This window comes from Lonchura striata, chromosome 3 (genome assembly GCF_050655825.1).
Source record: "Lonchura striata isolate lonStrDom1 chromosome 3, ASM5065582v1, whole genome shotgun sequence".
Lineage (NCBI taxonomy): Eukaryota > Metazoa > Chordata > Aves > Passeriformes > Estrildidae > Lonchura > Lonchura striata.
The window spans coordinates 97,652,113-97,678,656 of NC_140705.1; the positions used below are offsets into that span (position 1 = coordinate 97,652,113).

Genomic DNA, 26,544 nt, shown 5'->3' on the forward strand with positions numbered 1-26,544 from the left:
GGCTGGGAGATGATTCACCCAAACAGAAGTACTAGAGAAAATTTTGTCGCTAGTTAATACCCTCATTTTTGGCCATCGTGGTCTTGCATATAAACCCATAACACATGTCCAGGGCTTGAGGAGTGATGTGGTTTTGGTTCTGCTCAAGGCTGGTTAGCAAATCAACCCAGACTTTGTTCTGGCATGGCCTAGAGCAGGACAGGCTCTGAATGGGGGAAGAGCTGGAGACACATCAAAGAGGGACACCATAGCTGTTGTTCTTATTGCTTCCTGCACAGATCTCTGAAAAGCCTGCTTTCCATTCCTTCAGAAAACCTTTAACCATTTAGTAAACACACTTTATTTTAGTAAGTTCTTCTATGCCCTAATAAAATACTTTTTGTCTGTAGCTTGAACTCTTGCCTGGGGTGTGGGCTTTGCTTAGTAGGAGTATTCAAACTATCCTTAAAGAAAATATTTTCTAAAGATTATAATTAGCTACTTCATTTATATTATAGATATGTATAAATAAATTTGCTGTCCGCTTTCAGTCTTTGAAAAGACTTCTAAAAGACAAGTCACACTTTGATTTGGATATCAGACTATATAATTGGAACACTGCTTAGTTTTGGCACTAACTTCCTGAGAAGTGAAGGAGTGGAATTTCTTAGTTATTGAGTTGTTTATATAAACTTTTTCTCTGGGGAGAAAATGGAGATTTTCACCTCAAATAAAATTCTTACGTGTGATAGTTGACCAGCTCTAGTAGATTTTTTAAATAATTAGGGCTTGTCTTTTACTGATGTACTCTGAAGCACAGTAATTGCAGGAGTGAGAAGTTTTCTATGTGCTTTTGCCTTTTGAATTAGGCCATGTGAATTTCTGAGAAAGATTTCACATGATCTGGCTGCCACTGGTTCCCCCCAAACCCCATTTTGTCCATCCTTGTGTTATCAGCTCCCAAGTAAGTCTGTCCAGCCAAATGCAAACACACACTGTAGCTGAGTGGATAACTTGCAGGACATGTGTTGTGCCAATCTTGAACAGCTGATGCTTGGGGTTTTTTAGGGCTCTAGGAATGTGATATTTTCAATATCAGCCAGTGTCAACACTGATAACATACAATGCAGCTGGCATTAAAAGAAATGGGGTAGGGTGTGGTGTGACACTCCAGAACAGACAGGTAACTGAAAGAGTGAAGCAACAGAGGAGCAAAAGGCACTGAGGGAGGACAAGCTATGTGTTTCCTTCCTTCCCCAGCTTGCCAGTTATGCTTTCACAGGGTTGTGCAACTCAGATTGGTTTGGCTTTTGAACAGAGATTCAAGGTAACCAATTGATTAAGACTAAAAAAATTAATGTGTTTGATAAACTCTCTGCTTGTGGTTTAAAAGGATGATGTTAGGGATGCTTGATTTGGTTCAAGCAGTCCCCAGCAGTCTGATGTTGATGTTCTGATGTTGATGCCACTGTAATTGTCTGTGTGACTGCATGAAGAGCCAGGTCTGGCTGTCATCTAGCTGGTGGAAATGCTTAATGCAGGCTTTAAATTGCATTGTCCATCTCTCACCACTCAGCTGCCTGAACTGTCACAGAGGAAGGGTGATGCGAAGGTGAGAATAAGCTGAAAAACAGAAAGCACTGAAACTGAAATGGCTGCTGAACAAATTAGTATGAAATTATATCCTCTGTCTGTCAGAATGTGCTGCAGAGTGCACCATCTGTGCTTTTTTAGAAAAAGAGAGATGTTAGGTTTTCTTTTAAATTCAGAATGAATAGACCATTCAGCCTCATCTCTCGCTTGGCTTATATTGGCTTCTGAAGATAAAGTGATCCTGTAGGAGGATCAGAGTTCTTTTCCAGGCAGTATTTGAGTATTTCTCATGGGGGTTGATGTTTCTGAGGTACCTTAAAGTGTTCAAAAACTTCTGAGAGAGGTTTTTATTAGCTAGTTCCTGTTTATTTAATATTCCACCTGTCCTGCTACCCAGTCAGTTGTATTTTAGCAATAAAGTGGTAGTCCTGGCTTGCTGTAATAAGCCTTCTAGGATAAAAAATACTTTTCCACCTGGCATGTACCTTTAACTTTCTAATGTTCATTAGCAGGGTGCTGCAGAGGGAAATTTCTTGAGAAAACAGGATGGATCACTTGGGAGCTGGACTTTCCTTTCTTGAAAGCCTTTGGTATCCTCAGGTTGCATTTCCTTAAGGCAAAAATGTGTAAGAAGTACTGGAACCACCAGGTTAATTGTGAGCAGATGATTTTCTTCTGTCTCCTGTGTGCTTGTCTATGGAAGAAGCCCATCACTGGAGTAGGCTGGCCAAACTAAAGCTGGCTGGGCTTGCTCATGTTCACCCTGTGCAGGATTGATGGATAACGTGGTTTTCTGAAGTGCAGTGCTCTGGAACAGAGTTTGAGGCTACAAGAACAGGTTTTCTCATAGCTAGGTGTGTTGGAATAGCCAGTGCAGATGAAGCAGGTAGAAAGGTTGGAGAGTGGTGGTCTGCATCCAGCCAGTGCAGCATGGTAATAGCTTCTTCAACAAAACCTGTTAAATACTCTTAAAGATTAAATTGGTGGAAGCTGGAACTTTAAATTTCTACTGCATTTCCAGTACAAAATAGTTCTGGTTGGTATATAGACACATTGTGACAATTTCTTTTTATTTCTGTTATTTGTTATTAACTTTCAGGTCGGTGTGTTTCATTCGAAGGAACAGGAGGGGAATTTCATCACATATCTGATACTTAAAGTGTTGCTTGTATTTTGCAGCTCAAGCTGTGAGCCTTGTCTTACTGCAAGTGTCCTGTTGGGCATGGCAAGCAGCAGTGCTGGTGTTTATAGCACCTTTAACTGCTGCTGGATTGTGGACTTGTGAAAGTCCATGAAAGGCTGCAGCCTGGTGCAGGCAGCAAATAGCCCAGCTGCCTGGGAGCTGCAGTCATGGCTTAATGGGTATTGAAGCTTTCCACCTGTCACACAGGGGAGAGGAGAGGCACACACGTCCTGTGTGTCTTAGGGAGGTTCTAAAGCAGAAAAGTTTTCCAGATGAGCCATGTGGCAGACGTTTCTACTTAATGATCATCTAACTGCAATGATAAATCAATAATTAAATTTTTTGCATTTAAAATACTCTAGGTTTTATACCTGGAGGTATCTCTTGGAGATATTTCAAGCAAAAATAGTGCATCCTAAGCAACATCAAGCCACTCGGTATAAGGGCCTAATGCTTGCTGAAAGAGTAGCTAAGGAAGACACCACCTCTGTTGTACACTGCCTGCTTTCATCCTCTACAATTAAGTCCCATTACTTTTCGTAATTGTAGGGTACTTAGCTAGTGTACACTTTTATAATTTTCACTATTAAATATCACAATGGACACAATACTGTGGCATTCTGAGGAAATGAACATTTTTGTAGGGTTTTTAAGCAAGGTACTGGTTTGCTGTGTCTCAAGCAAATTGCCTGTTCTTGATGTGTCAGTGTATCACACATAATCTTTTTATGTGTTTGGGTGACTTTGACAAATTCAGATGGGAAAAAATTTTGTGTTTTGATATTTGAGATGGGGAAGATCTCATTATGATTCCATAACTCTAACTAGTTTGGTGGAGTATCAGTTGGAAATCACTGCTTTACTTTTGGATGTTTCCAAAACTTGATGCTTTAATTTATTTTAATTCTTGTTTCTTATAAATTCCATAATCTTGAGCATAGCTGTAGTCTAAATAATTTCCTGGATTACTGCCTGACAGCAGCAATGCATTCATGGTCTCCTGTATTCCATTCCACACTTTGTCATTCTTCACTTATTTTTTCACAGTTTTGTCCTGTAAATACATTTGTGATTAAAATGGCAAAACTTTTTTTTTTCTAGAATGCTGATCTCACATAGACAATTACTTGGAAGTTGTATGATTCAGAATTTCCCATCAGTAAAGACTGAAGATGATTTTGCATGACCTTTCCTTTTGCATCTCTTGTGCTTAGCAGAATTCACAGTTTGGACATCTGTTACATGCCCCCATTCCTTTGGACACAATACTTATCTATGCAAAAACGGTTTTTGATCCAAGTTAATGACCTGAAATCTGAGTAAATTTTGTGTGCCCTGTAGAAACATGCTTTATCTTCCTTCTCTCAATGTGGTGGTATGGTTCTGATGGTTTTTCTCCTGTTCTTCTGTTTTTTTCCCTTTTTCCTTTTTTCTCTCCCTTTTCCAGTGTTTTATTTAGGTGAGTGTTTTAATTTTTTGAGCCTTTCCTGCTCCTCCAAGAGTATTTGTTTATTGTTTTAAGAAAAAATCAGACTTGGAGTGCTTTTCAAAGCTTTTGGCAAATTCCATCATATAGAAAGTTTGTTTTGCATTTCTGTGAGACCTTTCCATCTATGTGAAATAAACTCATTCTGCAGATGCGTGAGGTAGCATTGTACATGCGTGAGGTTGCAGTTTTTATTTGCTGCATTATGTTGTTGAGCTTGTTTGGCTTAAAAAGCAGAAGTGAGCACTTCTTAACATGTTGTGTAATGGCTGGCCTTTTTTGTGCTTTTTTTTTGCATAATAAAAATTCAGATCATTAATTTGTGATCTGTCTTTGCTCTTAGGTCCTACATTGCCTCGACAGAATTCACAGCTTCCCTCTCAAGTACAAAATGGTCCATCACAAGAAGAAATGGAAATCCAGAGAAGGTATGGTATTAAAAGTGTTGAACTGAACAGCTGTTCAGTTCAAGGAAGTGATAACTCCTAATGAGGAGAAAATAAATGTCAAGGGCTTCGGATTGCTCTCCTCCATGAGGGCAGCTTTTGTATGTGCACAGTTTTCATTAGTGCCACTCTGTAAAAGCTTTGTTGCTGGCTCCCTTGTTCATGCTCTCCACCCATTCAAACAATGCAATTGGAATTGGCATGCCAGGAGAGAGTTGAAGATCAGAGGGGAAGCCTTGGGAGATTTCACTGTTGTCATTTTCAGCCAAGCTAATTAATTTTCCAGTGACTGTTGTGCATTCTGTTTTTGACACTGAAAAAAGCAGCAAGTGAGGAAGGAAGTTTTAGAAGGAAAGAACTGAGTCATCATGAATGACAGGGTTTTTGTCCTGAATGTGGATGTACTAGATCAGAACATTCTATTGGAAATCTTGTTTGCCTTTACACTGTATTTTTTAGCAAAAAAACCTTAATGTATAAATTGATGGAGCCTTTAACAGTTTGGTTTTCAGCTGGAGCAGTGCTGGTTATACCTGTGCTGCCCTCAGTGACTGGTCTGTGTTCCCCTGGCCAGTTCCTCCAAGTTAAGCTGTTCCATTCCATTTCTATCCCTGTGGGATATTTTTTCAGACCCATAGCATTTTGACCATATGGAGTTTTTTCCCATTCCTTATAATAATCCTTATGTATTGATGAAGTGCCTGATTTCTACAAACTCTGTGGTTGCCAGATTTCCACTTCTGTTTCAAGGCAATGTGGGATGGTGCTGTGGGGTGAGTGTCTGGGTTATGGGTGTATGACATGGCAAAGGCTTGTAGGACAGTGCTGTCACACTGGGGTAAATGAAAGCAGTAAGACCTTGGGCTGTCCCAAGCACACTGCCTGTGGTGCAATCCTGGATTATTTTACCATCAAAATATTCCCAGGAGATTAGCTGTTCCCTTCCTGAAGAGATGCTGGGAGCGATTTTGGTCACATGCAGGACAGATACGGGGACCAGGAGCCTTGAATAAATGGGAGGTGGTTCAGACTGATGGTGTAAATGCACCTAATAGCTTTTTGTGGTGACTGGAAGAATGCTTAAACATGTTGGGTCTAATTAGCACTGAAGTTTTTTCTGTTTTGCTATTCAGCATTTAGTGTGTATATGAAAAGATGAGCAGAACCATATTGCCAATTTAGGAATAATTCATTTGATAAACAAGCTATATAAGATGAACAAAGGGTTGACATCAAAATTGGCATCATACTTGTCTGTCTCTTTTCTTCTGTGTCTTCTTAAATCTGAGCAGGAATCACTTTATCTGACAGTTACCTTGTTTAAAAACAAATAGCAAGAACCTCATTACAAATTTGTCTGTTTGATGTGTTTATGTGCAAGTTTGCTGTCATGATAAAAGTATTCTATGTCACTTCTTTTGACAGACTTTTAAAAAGCCTTTTTTCTTTTGAATTTTTTTTTCTGTCCTACATTAGTGGCTTTTAGTATTTCTATTTACTGTCTGTTCCTTTATGAAGCTGCATTATCTGAAATTTATAATGCTGAAATACTTTTGAGAGAAGCACTGTAGAGTGGCATCTCCTCAGAAAAAAGTGCTGCCCTATATTAAGAGCTCTGAGAGTCTCCTGAAATTATTGGTATGTGAAGGATATCCTATCAGATGGCATTCTTATGGCTTGGCTTTTTTGATCAGTGTGCTCGACTTGTTTCCATTTAATGCAATGTCCCCTTTGAAGTCTGGTTCTGCGTTTGTTTTGTTTTTCCCTGAAACAAGGATGGAACACTGGAATGAGTGTTTACTCATGCTGCTAGACAGATTGTCTGTGGAAGGACTATTGCTGTTGTCTCATTAAGCTTAAGAAGAACATGTAATTTTGTTAAAACATTTCACAAATGCTTCTTCAGTGTCATTACTCCTGTAACTATGTGGTTGTAATAAAGTTCAATTAACTCTAAGCTAGAACTTCTGTTCTGTAGTAACTATCTTGCAGCTTTCAGACTCTAAGAACAAGAGTTACTACCATAATGTAGAGAGTAGTAAATAGATGTGAAGAAAAGGTTTAAGTATATATTACTTTTAACATATCTCCAAGTGACATTTCCAATCTCAGTAAAGGGTAAAAGCAGTGTGGGCAGACTTGAATCCTGTGGGGAGCAGTAAGACTACAGGGAATGCAAGAAATGGGAATAAATGTTACTGCGTGGGAAGGAACATGGGGTTTGTGATGGATCAGGAGAAAGGCTGTGCCAAGTCTGTGGCTTGTGGAATGTGTGTCTGTTGGGTGGGGGTTTTCTTTAAAGTGTGGCTTGATAATAGTTGTCTTTGAGTTCTGTTCTCTTATCCCTTCTCTTAGGTGTGCCTGGATTTAGTAGTGTGTAACTGACTCCTGTATTAAGTGCAGGAAAATGTTTTAAATTATTCTAAACTGGAGAAAAATATCTGCTTGCATGAAAATTAAAGGGACCCTGTGGAGGTCTAGTGTAACCCTCTGCTCAGAGAAGGACTAATTTCAAAGTTAAATTATGTGGCTTGGAGCTTCAGGGTTTTCCTAGGCAGAAATAGAAACATTTCTTCAGAACTATTTTGCCAAAGGACTGACCAGTGAAGAGTGGCATAATAAAGAGAGCTCTTCAACGGGTCTGATGTTTTCCTGTGTTTTCATAACCAGTGTTCAGGAATCTTGGGAAAATTGGGAATTGAAGAATGAAATTAGTTCATTGCCAGCAGAAGTACATTATTTTGGTTGAGAGATTTTTCTCTATTTAAGAAATAATTTAGATGCCCTTACATTTTGGGTAAAACTACTTTGTTTATTTTGCTGCAGAGCTTTGTACTTGAATATTTGTATTGCTTACTGGACAGCGATACAATTTCTAAGGCTGCTTGGACCAGATGTGCCATCTGAAACGCTGATGTTTTTATGCGGCCAAGATTACACATAAGGTGTAATGAAGTAATTTTTTCTGGTGAATTAGTAACTATGTTACTGTCTTTTAAGAAACCTTAACACATGGTGGATGCTTTCCCTCTCAGGGAGTACTTGAAGCTAGCTGTAATTTTCCTTAATTTGCACTCACTTCAGTACAGTAATAGCAATCTTTAAAACACTCCAGCTTCCATTTTTGATCCTCAAAACTGAAGGGATATTTTGTTCTGTGGGTTGTTTTTTATTTTGTCAGAATGGTGGCCGGGCAGTGTTTATAAATTCCACTGATGGATAATAAGCCAGTTTCAGTTGACATACATATTTGTTAATAACTGCAGGGTTACCTAATGCCAAAGACAATTTTAAAATACAAGATTAGTTCATGGCGTGCCTGTGTGTGCTACTCTTGCATGTAAATTTACCTTCTCTCCCAGCCGTGGTAAATACATTGTCAGGAATATGAGTCACTGAGTTGGTATCTAATATGACACTTGGGAATTTAATGAGTTAATGTTTATAAATAACTTCAAAATGGTCACTGCTTCATAAATAAAGAGACCAGGAGCTCCAGGAACAGAGGAACTGTACAGATAGTAAGGAATGATGAGGGTGTACAAGCCCCCTACTGTCCTTCAGGGACGGCATGGACCAAAACTTGACCGAATTCTTTCGTAAGTACTCGAAAACATTACAAGTTTGTAAAATGCAACAGCAGAATATTAGGAGGCATTATAATTATTAAATACTTTATTTATTTGTTGGTTTAGTTTGGTTTGTGATGATACTGTTGAAGAAAACACAGGCTGTGTGCCTGTGCTAGAATTTAGTATTGATATGGTATGATTTTTGTAACATTGTGGAAGGATTCTTAGTTGTAGTGCAAGTTCAGAGACTTTCAAATGTTTCATATTTACTAAGAGACTTGAAGGCAAGATTTTTATTTTACAGATTAAAGCATTTTTTTCTGAATTTGGTTAATCTTATTTTTTAACTACAGTAAAAATAAAAACCACAACCCTTGTAAATTAGTGATTATTACATACTCCTGAGCTGTTTTGAAAACATATATAGAAATGCTAAGAGAAAAAATCCTGCGATTCAGTATCAGTGTAGCTATTGTAGTTTAAAGGAATAAAAGTTTGCTCGTGGCTGTGTGTCTCTGGTAGCCTTGTTTCTACTGATTTCCCACAGCCTGTAACTTTTCCCTAGTTAGTGGCCAGATACACAACTTCCAGCTTTCCTTTGCTTCTGAAATTGTGCCATTTATCCAACAGCTTCTTTCAAGGAAGTAGGATTTCTTTGAAAGGCATATGGATTGATTAAGTTATAACTGAGCACACAGCTCTAATTTGAGATACACATGAATATGATGGAGTTGTTAGCTTTTTGGTTTAGGGTTTGAGAGGTCAGTAGAATCCACTCATATGATTGTATTGTTTGTAGCTGTGCATAGACATGGTTTAGGTGGAATTAAAAGGGACTTTTTCCCTTTTTCTTAAATTTCTTTCTTAGCCTGTGTCCTTTTCTTTCCATTTGTAGTGAAGTTTTCAGAGACTTACCTGGCTTTATGGGTAGCTGTAATAGGTTCTGTGTGGTTACAGCATAATTGTAGATGCTGCTAACATTGATCTATTCAGAAGACTGAGAAAACCACTCTTCCATTAAGTATTCTGATGACATCAGTAGAATTGCCTTGAAATCTTTCAGTTCTGTGGGTTTTTTTTCTTTTTAATGCGGAGCATGAAACTGGAGTTGAAAGTTGTTCTACATTTTTCCAGATTTTGGTTATTGTGGTTCCCTTTTATGAAATTGTGTTCCAGTTGTACTCTCTGGAATACACTACTGAGAGGGAGTTGCTAATGAAAGTAGGTTTTTCTGCTGCTGAGATTCTTCTTTTTTAAAATTCCATGAGTAGAGGTGTCTTTCTGTGATCTAGCTTTTGCCAGGAAAGCTCAAGTTCTGTTAGTTTGAGATAATATATTGAAAAGATGGAAATGAGGACAATTAGGCTTAATGAGGTTTGATCCAAGAGCATTAATAGATCACTTAGTCTGTTAGAATTCTTCTGTCCAATACATTTCAGGTTTCTAGTTGTCTCTTAATGTCTTTATCATAGTGGCTTGCTACTAATTTCTGCTTGACTGATAAAACCTAGTTCTTGTTACTTCTAGCTAATACATTTTTAGCTTATAACATAAAAGCTTCTTCTTAAACCTTAAATCTCTTTTGATCAAGGAAGTTAAAGCCTGTTAATTTGACTTTGGTAACAGATAAAACATTGGACAGTAAACTGGACTCAGACAGTATTTTCTTTGCATAAAAAGAAAGGCTGTTCCTGGGCTTTGGTAAAGCACTTGACAGATGTCAAGAGGGAATTTTCAGTTAATATGGAAGAGAGGAGGATTGCTGTGGAAGTGTGAGGAGCACAAGAACAGACATCAGTGCACCAATGGGACCTGTAGCAATCAAATTTATTTTGGTGTTTTGCTGAACAAAGCAAGTCCTTGTTGTTGTTGTGAGTTGAGATACGTGAGAATGAAGGAGAACAGGAGGAGTTGGATAATATTGCAGATTTTGATGATCAGAATAGAATGAGAGTTCATAGTAGGTGTCCTGTTTTTAGAGGGGAAAACCACCATCCTGTAGACCACATTAGTGTACAGGGAAAAATCAAATGGACGTTGGAAGTGTTACATGCAGTGGTGACTGATCAAGGGAAAGCTGCCTGAACACTGGAAATAGCTGTAAGGACCTAAATTTGTGCAGTGTTTCAAAATCATGATCCATGTAGTTAATTACATGCCTTCATAATTTCACCTTGTGTAAAGTGTTTGATAGAAACCATAATTTGAACCAGTCTCACCTCTCACTGCTGCTGAAAGAACCAAAGGTCCAGAGCACAATTCAGAGTGGCAGTAATTGTCATTTCCAGAACATATACATAAACTCACTTCACAATCTCTGGCCTTTAACAGTCCGACTTGGCAGATCTTCCGAGTCCCTGTGTCTGCTCACTGTACCCAGCTGACTAAGTCTTGTCTGGGTTTCTCTGACACCAGGTACGTTATGCTCAGGTAGAAACTGTCCTGACTGTCAAGCACTTGACAGAAAATAAAGCTGACTTGGTAAGAGTTTTAGAGCAGGAGTTTAGTTTAGATAATGCAAAGTGAAGTTTATGTAGCTGAGATTGCTTAGGAAGATGCAAAAAGGTTAAATATTGATCACTTCTGCTGAGCTTCTGTTATTGGTGCATCCTGTACTTTTTATTTATGAAGATTCTTGGTCTCTATGGAGGCTGCCTGTGTTTGATGTCCATACAGATTGCAAATTTTCAAGACGTGGATGTATTTTTCTCTTTGTACATGAATTATGAAATTTGGGGGGTGGTGTGTGTTCATTCCATGGTACATAATGCGTAGGCACTGAGATACTGTAAATATTCAGTAGGTTTGCGTGACCATACAGGAGAGTGAGCTCTGTGGTAAATGCTGAATTTTGGAGTGGTGAATAAATATTTAATATTAAAGATGGAAGAGCAAGTTTAATGCTGGTACTCCATTTTGATTACTCAGATAAATTCTTGCAAATTTGAAGGGCCATAACAAACATACTTTCCTGAACTTGTGCAAAAGATGATCAGAGGATTAAACTATTAAAAATCAAGCTAGGAGTGAAGTTCAAAATCACATGTCAAAGCACTTTTTAAAAAATGTTAATAGTCTGAACAGGGATTAAGTAGGTTGGCTGTGTCTGTATGTGCTTCTGTGGATGTCCAGAGAGTGCATGCAGTTCCTGGTGATAGGACAACGTGCTTCAGATGGAGCTGAGGTCAGCCTGCATCTGGTGCTGCTGCCTGTGGCTCAGGCAGACGCTGTGTAGCCTGTCTGCAGCCAGCTGCTCTGTTTGCTGCAGTGACTCAGTGGTGGGAGGAGGAGAACCATCATGTGAGATGTATTCTAGTAAGTAGTGACTGCTGGATTAGATAATGTTATCTGTGCCCACATGCTGGGGCTAACAGCATTTGAGAATAAAACTCAAAACATTGCTGGCTTGTTTGTTGCTCTGCAGTTGGAGGCAGGGTTAGAGGAACTCGGGGCAGCCCCAAAAGGCTGGGTACACTGAGGCTCCAGGTTGAACAATTCAGATGGTTTGGATTGATGAGCCCAGCTTTAATCATAGCTAATGTGATACATTTGCTTTTAGAATTTAAGCATAGTAGTTATCCGTAGTTTTCTTGTCTCTAAAACTTAAAAAAACAAACCTAGTGAAGCACAGAAAGAAAGATGCATACACTGTTGAGTACTTTCTTAGAACCACATTTGGTTTCTTACGCTGAATGTCTTAATGGTAACTTTCTGAACAATAAGTGCAGAATATTCCTGCAATATTTGAAGCCAGCAATAGTCTGGCAACCTTCATGCTGCCTGCTGGGTGTCATCCTTATGTCTCTCTTCTGACACACTTTGTCATTTTAGAAAAAGTAACAGCACAAGCAAGAAACTATTTTTCAAAAAAAAGCCAAAAAACCACCATGTGAGATGCAGAAAATCTCCCCTCAGTTGTATTTTTCTAAAAGTCCACGTTGTTTTTTAGTAACTCAAGTGATTGTTTTTGGTGTCTTCTTTGAATACACATGCTGAATTTATTTTTTCTCCCTCATTTGCCTTGTTTTTGTTTTTAAGCAGACAGAACAGGGATAGTATTCATATTGATCTTTGAGTGATGTGATGCCCTGTTTTGACACACAGTTTCTCTGCCAAGAAAGAATGAAGTACGAAATTGCTGTGTTCATAAATGACAACAAACAGCTGTCAAATATTATGAATTATCTGCCTGCAGCTGACCTCTTCATTCAATGCAGCAATTACTTCAGTCAGGTCTGTTCCTCAAGATATTTTGTTTTCTGCAGGCTTTGTCTTGGATCTTTGTTTTCTACAGTGAGTTTTAAAATTAAATACTTCAAACAAGTTTCTGTTCATCTTGGAATGTCAGCTCAGTGTCTCCTGAATTTGGATGTGATACAAAGATGCCTTTGTACTGTTCATGGAAATACCTCTGTTTTTAATGTATCTGGCTTTGTGACAAGAAGCCTTCCAGGTTCGTGGCTGAACTCGGTTATTCAGGTTGATAGATGGGCTCCTCAGTGCAGTTTCCTATCATCTTTTTAGGAAAAAATGTAATGGCTTGATCTCACAGCCAAGAGCAAAGCAAGCTAATGTTAGAATCCTGAAGATTTATGTGAATGTACAGCACAGCTTCACTTGAGGAAGCAAGGTGACCTGCCAGAGCAGGCAGCTCTTTGCTTTTGCAAACTGTTTCAGCTCTGGATTTGTTACACATAGGTTTTTTTTGTCTTGGTGCCCTTGTGACAGAAGCTCTGGGTTTTGTCACAATTAGAGTTTCTTCATGTTTCAGGGTGTCCTTATTCTGGTGGAAGGAGTCTTTCCACAAATACAGTAACTCTGCTGCAGGTGACCAAGATATGGAGGCTTAGATGTGAAAAGTGTCCCAGGAAAGGACAGATTCTCTGGCTATTAAGTCTGCTCTGAAATAGAATATTGCTTTACCAGTAAACACTGAAGTTTCTTAATCTAGGTGAGATCTTTGTCTTTTCTTCAACCTGTATGGTAATGGCCATATTTTAAGATAATTAACTGAGGGCTCCATTATTTTAATTTGACTATGTTGAGGTCTTCAGCAAAAAGCCCAGAGGATCTCCCAGTCATTCACCTTCAGGAACAGAAGTTAAAAAACCCACCTGTTCCTTTCCCCCCTCCCCAATACAGATGAAAAAATAATGGATAGTATTAATTTGAGATAGCTTCCTAGTTACCCATCACACACACTGGGTTTTGAATGAAACTTGCTAAATGAAAAGTGATCTCAGTGTGCATGTGGTGTTGGCTCATTTCATATAATAACAGGAGCTGAGACAGCAGGACTGCTTAATTGTTATTCCTTTTTATGATCAAGAGCAAGCCAGGAAGGTTTTGTGTGTACCTGGGTAAGTGAATTAACTGCAATTCTGTTTTGCAGTTGTCATGTAGGAGAAATTCTAAACACAGAATGTAGGGAGATTTTTTTCAGCAGGGATGCAACAGTGTGTGCTTAATTCTGCTCATTGCATTTTTTTTTCTCCATGTGTTATTTTAAGAATGTAGTCATGCTCCTGCTGCTTGGTTGCCCAAAGAACTGCAGGATCAATGCTCATATTAGGTCACAAGTTAGTATTGTAAATATGATTCTTTCTTTATCCTCACACAGTATCTCCTTAACTGAACAAAAGTATAAAGGCAAGAGGGGAAATAATTTTAAAAGCTGGTTCAATGTTAAAGTAAACTATTTTAAAAACAGCACCACCAAAAAAATAACCAAGAGCCTCCCCCAAAACACTCCAAAGTGAAGTTTCCCAAAGTGCTTTTGACATGAAGCTAATTAAAATCCACAAAGAAAGTGTCATGAATAGTCACTGTGATAAAGCTAGCAGCTATTCTGAGATTCTGAAGTTGACTCTGAATCTAAACATGAGTAACAGTACCTTGTGTGTGACTGACGTGTACAGTTTTACAGCAGGCTCAGCTATTTCATGTAAATTAGCTCTTAGATTTAATAAGTCACACTTCTAAAATGGTTAGAGTTGTCTTTGCATAACAAGCAGTTCACTACGAGACAGCTTTCTGGGGCATTTTGAGTACCTCTAGCTTCTTCAAAAGTTGTCCTGGTGGCCAAATGTGCTTTCTAAGACTGAAGGATTTTCAGGTATTGCTTTCACAGGGTTCTTGGACTACCAGTCTTGACATTCAGATGTACTTTAATTGATGTGTGATGACTCTCTTTAATCTACTAATGCTTTTGCCTAATAGAATTTTGATCTCTGACAAAATTTAAAAATAATTTTTTTCTATCTAATGCTAGCTAAACAAAACCAGAAGGATTTAATGCAGTCTTTTTTTAATAATGAAATGGAGTTTTAGTCTTTTTTCGCTACAACTCTAACACTTGCTAAGATCTAGTGTGTAGTTTATGGAATTCTTCCTTGCTTATTAGGTTGTGTTAAAGCAACTTGATTGCACTACTGACATACTGATCTTCTGACCTGTGCACCTTTTGGTTTGCTTTTCAAAAGGTTTATTAAGATTGTTAAAACGACAGCAGAAAATTAGTGAGTTGTGAGGTGTGGGTAATTTAGTTGGTGATTTTTTTTTGCTTGCTTGTTGTTTTGGCTTCTTCTTTGTTGACAAAGGGGTGCCTCAATGACATGTAATGACAAATTATTCTCAGCAATGGTATATTTAATCTCGTATGTGTAAGATATGCTTGCAAGGTATTTTGCTGCCCTCTCTTGGTAGAGCATTTGCATTGTAAGCAAAGTGCTTAACTTCGTTCCTGGCAAAAAAACCTGGGTTTATTCCTTTTATTTTATGAAGAAATGGAAAATGGGGATTATTTTACAAAACAAACAAACAAACCCCAAAAAACCCCACTGCATTACTTAATATTTACCAAATAATGAGTACTTTGTTATTCAGGTGTGGATATAAATGCTTATTTCACTGTCTTTCATCTGCATCTTATTTAGCCAATAGAATTTGATAGTGTTCATTGCCAATTGAAATACACTTAGATACATTTTGTTATGACACAAACCCTTCTGGGCTAGGCTGAACACCTGGAACGCTTCTCTCTGCTGCTCTCCCATCCTCTGGCATCCCTTGGTTCATCAGCTTCTGCATGATGGAATTTCTGTTATCTAAATTTTTTCCCATGGTTGTTGGTTTGGGTTTTTTTTCCTGTGGGCTTTTTCCTGCTCTTTTTTTGAATCACTCTGGCAAGTAGTTCTATTGCTCATCTGCCTGATGTGCAGGGATGCTCTTTTCTTTTGAGCTTTGCTCTCATTATTTGCATCAACTCTTTCCTCCTGGCTGTTGTGAAGGGGCGTCCCCATCATTCAGGATTTCATACAGCTCCAGTTGTCTTTCTCAGAATTGCAGCTTTCTAAATTACTATTAAATGGAAGGTGTTGGGTACATTTGGTAACACTTTTCTGCTGCTCTTTGAGTCTTTTCAGTTCTGCTGTTCTCCCTGTTTTGAGGTGGGAGCAGGGATGCAGGGATTGTGAGGTAGGATGATGCTATTTCTGTACTGCTCCATAATCCTTTCTTCATGTATAGCATCTGATTGAGGTTTTTGAACAGGACACATCAATGAATGGATGTTGTAGAACTGCCTGTTGTAACCCTAATATCTCACTCCTGGGTCCATAGGCAACCCAAAGTCCAGCACTTTGTAAATTAATTTAGCAAGTATTTCCCTCTCTCTACCCTGCTTCACTTCAGTTGAGTTTTATTTCCCAGTTTTATTCCCATGTTATTTGGAATTAGAAGATCCATCAGTAATTCTTCATAATCAGCCATCATCCTTGCTACCCTAAATAACTAAATATTATTAAGGAGCTTTATGACGAGCACCTCACTGTTTCCTTTCCAGGTTGCTTATGGAAATATGAAGTGGCAGAGCTCTTGGTATGGCTTATTGCAAAACAGCCTTGGCAATGCTGCCCTTGTGTGAGGAGTGACCTATATTGAGCTTCTATTTCTGAAAAGAAATTAAGAACTTAAGCAAAAGAAATTTTCTGGCAGTTGCCTGATATGTTGTTAAACCCAGGGAATTGATACCTTCCAGTATTATAAACTAAATATAACATGAAATGTTTATGATCTGAAATGCCATATCTACATTTTAGGTTTAGGATGAACAGAGTGTACATTTCTAGGTAGAATATGCTCATTTCTGGTAAATGAATGCAAAAGAATGACGAAAATAAACAAAAGCTGCTTTAGAGTCTGTCAGTGCTGTCTTCTGCTCTGAACAGTCTTTTAGATAGAAGCATGTACATCCACCTCTCCTTTATGAAAGAAAAAAAAATAAAAATAACTTTAGCATGACCAAGCTGAAGTTAGCCTTGATGAAAACCCTGTTTTCCTCTAATAATAGGTTTTATCAGAGGGGAAAAAAGAGCACATAGTAAAATTAGTTTTGTACAGAACAGGTAAAAATGTAATGTCAAAAATATTTTTAATACCTCTTGGAGCTTAAATTTCTGTGGTTTGTATTATATTCTCTTAACATTTATAGAACTCCTGTATTGGTTCCAAACACGTATGGGTCAATCATCAGACTTTTTAGTGGACTTCAGAGGCTAAAAATCAGTCATTTAACAAGGTGGGTTGCAGCTCTGGTTTCATAGTGACTGCTCTTACAGCTTTGTTTTATGGCTGAGGGAAGAAATGGTAAAGGAGCAGAACTGGATTTTGCTTCTGATGGGTAGCGAGTTAAATAGTGAAAAAAGTCCTTTTGTTGTGCGTAACTGGAACTTATTTGGTTATAGAAATTAGGAAATTTCAATTAGTTTTTTGTTTGTAAAGGAAAAGCTTTGGTCTGAAAACCAGATGGACTTCAATTACAATAGTTCATGGGCTGGAATTTGCAGTTATGCTGGTATTTTCTGGGCATGAAAAGGAATGAAACAGCTGAAGTTCCCTTCCTTTTCAGAATTCAGTCCTTATGACTCTAAATATACAACATAGTATTGCCAATGACTGTCCAAATCAAACTACCCAGTGGCACAGTGTAGAAAACACACATCTGGTATCTTGAGGTGTTGGAATTTAGGTTTCCTCTCTGCTTTTTAGTTAAGAGCTGGCTGTGCTTTGTGTTTGTTGAGAAGCTGTCATCAGTTTGCATCTGAAGCATGGCAGAAGAAATGCCTCTGTGCTTTGTAGACAAGATTTTCTAACTGCTATAGTTTTTTCGTTTTGGTTTGGTTTTTGGAAACAAGAATTCAAATAGAGAACAACAACTAGCAACATTTTCAGTGGTATGTACTGACAGGAACATACTGGCCACAGCTGGGAGGAGGATTGGCCTAATTTTTGTTTCATCCCTGAGTTATCCCCAAGAGATGAAAAAGCTTTGAAAATCAAGAAGCTGTATTTTAACCAACTGTGAAGATACATCTTTTAAAAAGCCCTAAAAAACCCTAAATAAAATATAGAACAAGTTGGGAAGAAAGGATCAGAAAGGTGGTATATATCTTTTCCCACTGCATTTTTTTTCCCAGAAAGTCCTTTCAGTCAACCCAGTGACTTTGGCAGAGAATTCTGCAAGGTTTCTTCTTACCCTTAGGATATTTCCATTGCCTGGCTTTTACTTGTTTTCCTCCTCTTCATGTCTTCCCCCTCCCTGCTTTGCTTTGCAAAGCCTCCCATGAGCTGGAAACCCTGCCAGCTCCCTGCAGTGTTTCCTTGGCTGCTGCACCCTGGATTTTTTTGACCATGTCCATTTTTCCTGTGCCTTCAGGGTGTTCTTATGTTGTTGCCAGTTCAGCTGTTTGTGTGTGTTAAGATGCAAATGTGGATTGACACGTGGGCATTTTGATGCTTCTGTAAAATATGGATAAATTCTACCTGACTAGTTAATCCAAAAACCATAATTTATTTGGGGGTGCTTCTTTTTTAATGAGTATTTGTGTTACTGCTATTTCACTGTACTTCTATTCACTGCTTTGAGTATAAAATACCATGCAAAGAACAAATGTAACTCCATATCCCAAACTGGAAAGATTGTATCAGTTAGCAAATTAGCAGCATCAGCTTTCTATTCTTACCTCTTGAAGTCTGTCTCTGAGAATGTTCAGTTAGTTAAGAGGAAATCGGTTATGTGATTCTTTTTACTGTAAACATAATTAAATTATTACCCAGCTCAGAAAAGCGGCACGTTAGAATTGAGACTTCCACATAGGTACAAATGCTGTGCTTTTGTTCTCGCTGCTGCCAGGATTGTTGATCAGTTTATCTCCTAGTCCTTTTAACAGTTGCTTGGTGGTTTTGATTTTTGCTTTGCAGCTTAGTCTCTTTCCTTTTCTCACCACTTGTAGACAGTTGCAAGAGCAACAGAGGCAGAAGGAGCTGGAACGGGAGAGGCTGGATCGTGAACGAATGGAACGGGAGAGGCTGGAGAGAGAGAGGCTAGAAAGGGAAAGACTGGAAAGAGAGCGCCTAGAGCAGGAGCAGCTGGAGAGAGAACGGCAAGAAAGGGAACGGCAAGAGCGCCTGGAAAGGGAGAGACAAGAGAAGGAGAGGCAGGACCGGGAGAGACTGGAACGACTTGAACGGGAGAGGCAAGAAAGAGAACGGCAAGAACAGTTGGAAAGGGAACAGTTGGAATGGGAAAGAGAGAGAAGAATTTCAAATGCTGGTAAGAATTTCAAAACCCAAGCGTGTTCTACCACCAGACTGCTCTTTATGTGTTTGGGTGATGGAGTGTGGGAGAACCAGCAAATGGCAGTGAGTACAGCTGTGTAGCAACAGTCAGTATTTCAGGCTTCGTTTTGCTGGAATTCCTTCCCTTTTTTTTATGGCAAGAAGTCAAAGATATTTGACTTTTCTGTCATAATTTTCCATTAATTCTGAAATAATTTTTTTTGCATTGTTTGCTCACTCCATTGTCCATACTCTCTGATTGTGTGGGAGAACTTGAATCATTTTGGGCACCTCCAACATTGGTTAAAGTGTGATGAATTAAACTTTCTAAATACCTTATCATTGTTTGCTCTATTCAACAAATGTATTGTCATTACATAAGTTGGGAAAAAAACCCTAAAAGGTAAAAGGTTGAGTGTGTTAACATAGAAGGTATGTTCCTATATAAGGCAAAGTAATAGTGTGAGAAATGCTTTGCAGTCTGAAGTCTTGCCTAATCTATCATTGTAGTAACATCTCAGTGAAATGTGTTGTATGTATTTGTAGATAAGATAATGCACTGCCTGTGGAAATGTATCCAGTGATAACTGAAAGCTTTCTCATTTTGGTAATATAATGGAACATTAGTCAAGTGCTTGGTTGTTCTTCAGTCTCAAACTCAATTTACATAAGTCAGCTCATGGTGAAAGTCAAGGAATACTATGTAAGTCATTTTAGAGCAGAGGATTTTAGTGGTAGTTTTATTCCCAGTACTTTCAATATTTGCTATGGAGCTTTTTCTGGGGAATAGAGAGATTACACTTACTGCCTATGGTAGGGGTTTTATTAGTGGAGTTGACACAAATGTTAAGGTCGCTACATTTGCTTGCAGTTTGCAAACAAGAAGATAAAAGCTGGTAAAAGACTGATTGCTCAACCCTATAACCCATCTCACAGATGGGATTTGAGAAAACTTTCTCTAGAATGTACCTGTAAATTCAAATGTTGGCACAAAAAGAGTTGGTAAAATTTAAGAGCAGCTGTTGGTAATATGTAAAACTTTCCTAACAGTATTTTCACTTGTGCCTAATCCTCTGGTACTAACTGTAGTCTACATTTTTACATTTTGTTTGAATGCTGGTTTTGTTGCTTCATTAGCTCCCTTTTTCTCTTTCTCCTTTTTTTATCCTGCCTTTGCTGCTGCTTTCCATCTTCTGTCCAGCTCCATCTTTCGACAACTCCCCGTATAGCACTCCACTTCCTGAATACTCCAGTTGCCAGCCTCCTTCAGCACCTCCTCCATCATATGCAAAAGCAGTCTCAGCGCCAATGGCAGAGGCCACACCGGAGTACGCTGTAGTGACTTCTGCACCACCGACTTCCACTCCCCCTACACCGCCTCTAAGGCACTCTGCATCACGTTTTGCTACATCCTTAGGCTCAGCTTTCCACCCCGTTCTCCCCCATTACGCTACGGTTCCTCGTCCGCTGAACAAAAGTTCTCGGCCCCCTTCTCCCGTCAGTGCGGCGGCGACTTTGCCTCCCAGCACCAAGCCCGCGGCCTGGGCCGCGCCCAGTTTCGCCCCCCTGCCCCCGTCTCCTCCAGTAATGATCAGCAGCCCGCCAGGCAAAGCCACAGGCCCGAGACCCGTCCTCCCGGTGTCGGCTTCCAACCCGGCGACCCAAATGTCCACGTCTCCCACGGCTCCTAACGGGCTTCCCGAAAACCTGGCTTATCCGGTTCCTTCACCTTCTACCTCAGGTCCAACGCCGCCTCTGCCACCTCCTCCCCCCCCACTGCCTTCCTTTCCGCCTCTGTCACTCTCTGGACCTCAAGCTTCTCCTTCTCCCAACTCCCCGAATGCCTCGACTCCCTCATCCAAGCCTAGTGTTCTCCCTTCTCCCTCTGCAGCTACCCCTGCCTCTGTTGAGAACTCTCTAAACTCTGTGCTGGGAGACTCCTCTGCTTCTGAGCCAGTCTTGCAGGCAGCCTCTCAGCCGGTTGAAGCTCCGACCCAGCAGGGTAAGGCTTTCTGTTATTGCTACTAATGCGCTAAGCAGGGCGCAGCCCGCGGGTGTCAGAGCCCCTGACTGCCCCCAGCCATTAACACAGCGCTTCCAAGCTGCAGTGATCCTAATGCCGCAGCCAAACACGGCTGGGGTAAGGGAAATGAAGAGCTCCGTGCCTAGGAGCCCATGTTCTGTGGCCTGTCATGAGGAAAAGTCTAATTTCTTAAGAACTCACCTGTTGAGAACAGAGTTGGTCAGATTCTTGCTTGGTGAACCCTGCATTGTTGGTTTATTTGGGAAGTGATGTTACCAGGCAGGATCATTAGTTTCCTAGTGGCAACCAGCATAGAAGAGCATATGCGTGGCTTTGGACATGTAAATGACCTTCACTGAGGAATAATTCAAATTTTAGAAAGTAATATGTGACACCTGCAGCATTTCTTTCTGGACAATGGTTGTATTTTGATGCATTGCTGTGGGCACATACATAAATATGTGTGTATTTAGATACAGAGAGACAGGTCTTTCTGCAGTGTTTCTAAGAAGACTTTGGACAAAAAGTTTGATTAAGCCAGATGATAGCCTTCATGAACACTCCTCAATACAATAGAAATGCATTTTACATGGTAATACATGTCTTTGTTAACCTGAATCCTGTTTTTATATTGATTTAACAGATTCGGGTCGATTTAATAGATGTAGGTCTTCGTACAGAACTCTGCAGTAGCTCCAAAGATGTGGGCAGGGGGGCTCCTGGGGGTTAAGCAGCCTGGTACAAGCCATGCAGAATGGACCCTGTTTATATCCTCCTGTCTGAAATGAAGGTCTGAGCTGCTTTGGGATGGAGTGGAAATAGAGTGGATGGCCTCGCTTCTAGTATGGAATAAAAGTGTGCACTTGGACAGTGAGTGATGCCAAGGGTTTAACAGGCTTTTGAATTTCTGCAGTGGTTAGCAGAGTAGGAAACCAGGAAGACTTGTCTTGTATGTGAAATTCCTGCCTTTAGAGATGAAGGTAGTTGTACAGAATTTTTCCTGCCTTATGGTGGTTTTGGTGAGACAGAGGTAGGATCTCTGGAGGTATGGAGCTGTTGTCTAAGTCAAAATTTCTTAAACTCTTCCTATAATAATAATAGTACAGTGATCGTCAGAATATTCTTTTTTCAAAGTACACATTGTATTTGGATAACAATGTGAATTTAAAGAAGTAAAGAATAACAGATATAAAACAGCTTCTTCCCATCAGCTTGAAATACGTCAGTCTTCTAACTCACTAATTAGTGTTTGTATTAAATCATAAAAGTTGATTGCTGGAATTATTTTAAAGGAAAGATTTACATACAGCTTAGAAATTAGCATTGGCACTCAAATAGTTTAAGGGTTCAGATGTTTGTGTGATGTGTTAGTGCTTGTTAATGCAGTGAGATACTGTTTAGCACCATGTGAGCACACCCCATTGTTCCTCCTGCTACGAAGCTCATGCCTGACTTGACTCTCTGCCTGTTTCTTGGTATAAAGTTGTTCTTGGTTGCAGCACAGAACCTGACTGGAGGGGTTTCATGTAAATGTCTCTGGAGCTGTCTGATCTCTCACAGCATACTGTGTAATGTGCTTAGTGTATTGGATAAGAATGCTTCTCTCCTGCTGAAATTCAGTGTTTTCTTGCCCAGTATCTTACCAGCTTTAATGTCTCGTACACTGAGCAAAAGAGCCACCATTTCAATGAAAGTAAGACCTTTGTTTTCTAAATCCTTAATGTCATCTCTTTGTTTTCTCTCTGACCCTAGGTGCTGTCCAAGGACCACCTGCACCTCCTCCTCCACCTCCCCTGCCCCCTGGCCCAGCTCAGTCTTCAGTAGCAGCCCCACCTCCTCCTGGCCCTCCACCACCTCCTCCACTCCCACCTTCGGGGCCGCCGCCACCACCGCCGCCGCCTCCTCCGCTGCCCAGCCAAGTCCCTCCCGTTCCCCTGCCACCTCCTGCTCCCCCCCTCCCAGCCTCTGGATTTTCAGCGGGATTCGTGTCCGAAGATAATCGCCCTCTAACTGGACTAGCAGCTGCACTTGCAGGAGCCAAACTTAGGAAAGTCTCACGGGTAAATATAACCCTGGTTTCTTTTTCTGATTCCTGTTCCCACTTCTAACCTCTGTTCAAGGTTAACAGCGGTATCGAGACATTTGGGGTAGGCTTAATTCATTAAGAAAAAAGCATTACAGGATGTGCTGCCAGCCCATGCCGTTCTTTATGCACTTGTGTCTTTCTTGCATGTGAACTTCACTGGTTTTATGAAGTCAGCTCTCATTCTGTTGGCACATCTGGTGTCTTTTTGTGTGCTCTGAAGGGTGAAGACTCCTCCAGTTCAAGTGGAGGAGGAGGAGGTTCTGCTTCATCCAAAACAGACGGTGGCCGTGGAAATGGACCCCTTCCCTTGGGAGGCAGTGGGTTGATGGAAGAAATGAGCGCCCTGCTGGCCAGGAGGTGAGGAGCTGTTCCTGCTCTGCTCCAGCTGCTTAGTCATCACACAGGTGGGATTTGGGGTGCCTGCTTGCAGCTGGCTGAGGATCAGATAGACAGCAGCTCGTGGTTGCTTTGGGAAGCTGATCATGTTTCATGAATAGCCATTTTTATTTGAGTGTAATCCAGTACTTCTGTGTTAGCCTTTGTGCAGTAGTAGGGAAGGGCATACAGACTTCAAATTGCACAGTTGCTTTGGCAGGAGGGCTTTGCCTTTGAAGGTGTTTTGAAAGTACTTCTTAAAACACAAATTTTCATGAGTCTGTATAAGTCTTTAATTGCAGTAAACAACATTCTTCCATCTTAAAGCCATGATGAGCTTGATAACTTTTGTCTCTGCTTACAGGAGAAGAATTGCTGAAAAGGGATCAACAGAACCAGAGCAGAAAGAAGATAAAGCTGTGAGTTCAGAAATTTTATCTACTTCACATTACTCAATACAAGGATCATCAGAGAGATTCCAGTGGTGTACAAAAGATTATTTATACATTAATGTATAAATATACACACATATCACCACTACTCTGAAGTGCTCGTCCATCTTCTATATACACTTGAACAGAGCCATTTTTTATAGATATATATATAAACTGAAATATTTAAACAGTTGAGATTGACTCTCATGAATATAACAGATTATAAAGATTTTTTTTCTTCCTCCCTCCTCTCTCCCTATTCCCTCTCTTCTCCCTTTTAATCAGGAAGAATCAGAGTCTTCATCTTCCAAGGTTTCTTCAACAAGCACACCTGGTAAGTAGTTCAGGTTTGTGAACTCTGGGACTCTGTAATGCTAAAATCTAGTGACAAATCTTGGTCAGCTCTGCTGAATTTTGGAGTCTTCCTCTTCCATGATTTCAACCTGGGGTTTTGCTGTAGAATGGTTCCTGGTTGAGAAGATGATGGATAAATAGAACATAAGTGAATAAGGAATATAAATGCAGAGTGTTGAAATTCTTTGCCCATGATCACTCTGCTGAAGAGGCATTCTTTGGAGCTCCATAGCCAACACCTCTGCTGCAGTGAGTAAGGGAAGCTTACACATTCTACAGTTGACCAAGAGGCATTGCCAGCATACATATATATTCACACTGTAAATTATTGTCTCTCAAGAGACACTCAAGAGTTTATTTTCCTGTCCTTTAGTAGTACCTTGTTGCACCCTCAGTTTCCCTGGCCACCGCTCAGTACATACCTGCAAAACAGGGAGGCTGTGCCATATAACCCTGCAGTCTGTTCTCCCAAAAGGCAGTTGAAGCAGAAAGGAAGTAACTGGATCATGAATACACCAACATTCAGTCTGTTCCAGCTTCCTCTGCTGATTGCTTGCCCATGCGTACACTTCTCCTCTAGATGATTCAACCACTTGATGATGTGCAGGCCTTAATATTGAAAACCACTGCTGTATTGTGAACAAAACCCAGGTGACACCTGGCTGGGGAATAAAAAAGAGTGCTAGGAGTTGTGTGTCCAGATGGAAATAACTGGCAAACTTAGTATTGAGATACAGGCACTCATCTGGAGAAGTCAGACTGCAAGGAAGTAAATGACATCACACAAATCGAGGTTTTCACACCCCCCCCCCCCCTTTTTTTTTTCCTCTTCCTTTAAGAGAGAGTCTGCTTCATTCTGTTAAACAGAAAGGACATTAGCCTTGGGAAAATGACTGCTTTTGGAACACTTCTGATAATACAGGCCCAAAAAGAAGGAAATGAAAACCAGTGGAAGTGGTTCCTTTAATTGGTGATGATAAGAAGCCTCATCTAATCTGTTAAAAATGTCAAATGCATTCAGAATTTGACCATTCCCTTCCAGTTGAGAAATTTTCTTTGTTTCTTACTGTGAGATGCTCTGGTAATGCTGAGCCTCATCACTGGAACAGGTCTTTAAAGTGTTTTAAGAGGAATGCATAGCATCCTTGAGCAAACTGCAGCCATAGCAGAAGTTTCTCAGTTTTGCAGATACGGCTAAAATCCTGCTAAAATAGCTCCTATGGCAGGACAAATCCTGAAGACTGGTGTATAAAATTAAGTTTAAAGCTCATTACTAGCATAAGTAGCCTGTACTTGGCTGGGTTACAGACTATGCTGGCAACCTTCTGCAATTTAGGTATTCTCAGTATTCAGCTGCATTCCAGGGAATTTTCTGGTCAATAAGAGACTCTGAAAGGGTCTTTCTGCCTCTCTGCTTACCTAGTTTAGCAGAGCTAAATAATATGAATAAATAATACAAAAGAAAGGGAGCAGACCAAACAAACTCCAAATCTGAAGTGAAGACTGATAAGATCACTGGCACACTGAAGTCCTGAGTAAGTAATGATAGCAAGTAATAACAATCCACACTATAGAAAGTCTGTACTAACTTGTGCAGATTGTAAGGAATGAACCTTCTTTTTTCTCATTGCTGGAAGATATTCTGGTTGTGTCAGGTTGTATCTGCTGGCATGTCACTGACACTGGCACTGAATTAATTTTCTATCATTAAGAGTTTAGGAAAACACCTTTAGCTTAGAAGCCTATTCCTCAAGTGTTTGCAGCTGACTGGTTACAGAATTCCATGTTTCACAGCTGCAGCAATCCAGTACCTATAAATACTTACAAATAAATCCAATGCCTATAAAGTATAGTCAGGCCTTCTCCCAGCCAGATTAAGAATCAAATGGCATTTACAGTGTCTGGGAGACCAGTGAGACTTGAAGATGCTCTCACTTGATGCATTCACAGATGAATACAAGAGGTAGCTTAATGTGAAAGACCTAAAGCAATGGAGTAAAAAGAGCAAAACACCAAGCAGCTGACTTGAGTTGCCAGCTGCTTGAAGTTTCCTCATACAAATTACACAGTGCATAGAAAAAGACAGTTTTTAATCTCCTCACTCTGTTTTCCAGAACTAACAAGAAAGCCTTGGGAAAGGACAAATACAGTGAATGGAAGCAAGTCACCTGTTATTTCCAGGTACTCCCCTTTTGTACCAGCTGTCATTTCCTTACATTTGTTCTTGTTGCACATGCTGCTGAAGATACTGGACTAGAAGAGTAAAGGTCATCTTTATGGGTTTAAAACTGCTGCTGTGAAACTGCTTTTAGCAGTTTTAAGAAGGAATTAAGAGTTACTTTTGGAGAATGCTAATAAGAGAAATTTTTGACAGTAAAAACAAAAGTTGTACCCAA

At 39.9% G+C, this 26,544-nt stretch overlaps 1 protein-coding gene across 7 annotated transcripts in view; it reads left to right on the forward strand.

Annotated features, from left to right (window-relative positions):
- ENAH (ENAH actin regulator) overlaps positions 1 to 26,544 on the forward strand; it is a 90,388-nt gene that overhangs the window by 52,222 nt on the left and 11,622 nt on the right. For 5 of the 7 annotated variants that reach the window (XM_085575908.1, XM_021543307.3, XM_085575910.1 and 2 more), the window contains 8 exons: positions 4,585 to 4,669; positions 18,552 to 18,871; positions 20,078 to 20,878; positions 22,652 to 22,959; positions 23,206 to 23,342; positions 23,725 to 23,779; positions 24,080 to 24,128; positions 26,263 to 26,329. In XM_085575908.1, the coding sequence (XP_085432034.1) occupies positions 4,585 to 4,669; positions 18,552 to 18,871; positions 20,078 to 20,878; positions 22,652 to 22,959; positions 23,206 to 23,342; positions 23,725 to 23,779; positions 24,080 to 24,128; positions 26,263 to 26,329 (1,822 nt within the window). Of the gene's footprint in view, positions 1 to 4,584; positions 4,670 to 4,694; positions 8,287 to 18,551; positions 18,872 to 20,077; positions 20,879 to 22,651; positions 22,960 to 23,205; positions 23,343 to 23,724; positions 23,780 to 24,079; positions 24,129 to 26,262; positions 26,330 to 26,544 lie in introns of those variants that run through there. The other 2 variants (XM_077781915.2, XM_085575912.1) reach the window with 2 other exon arrangements.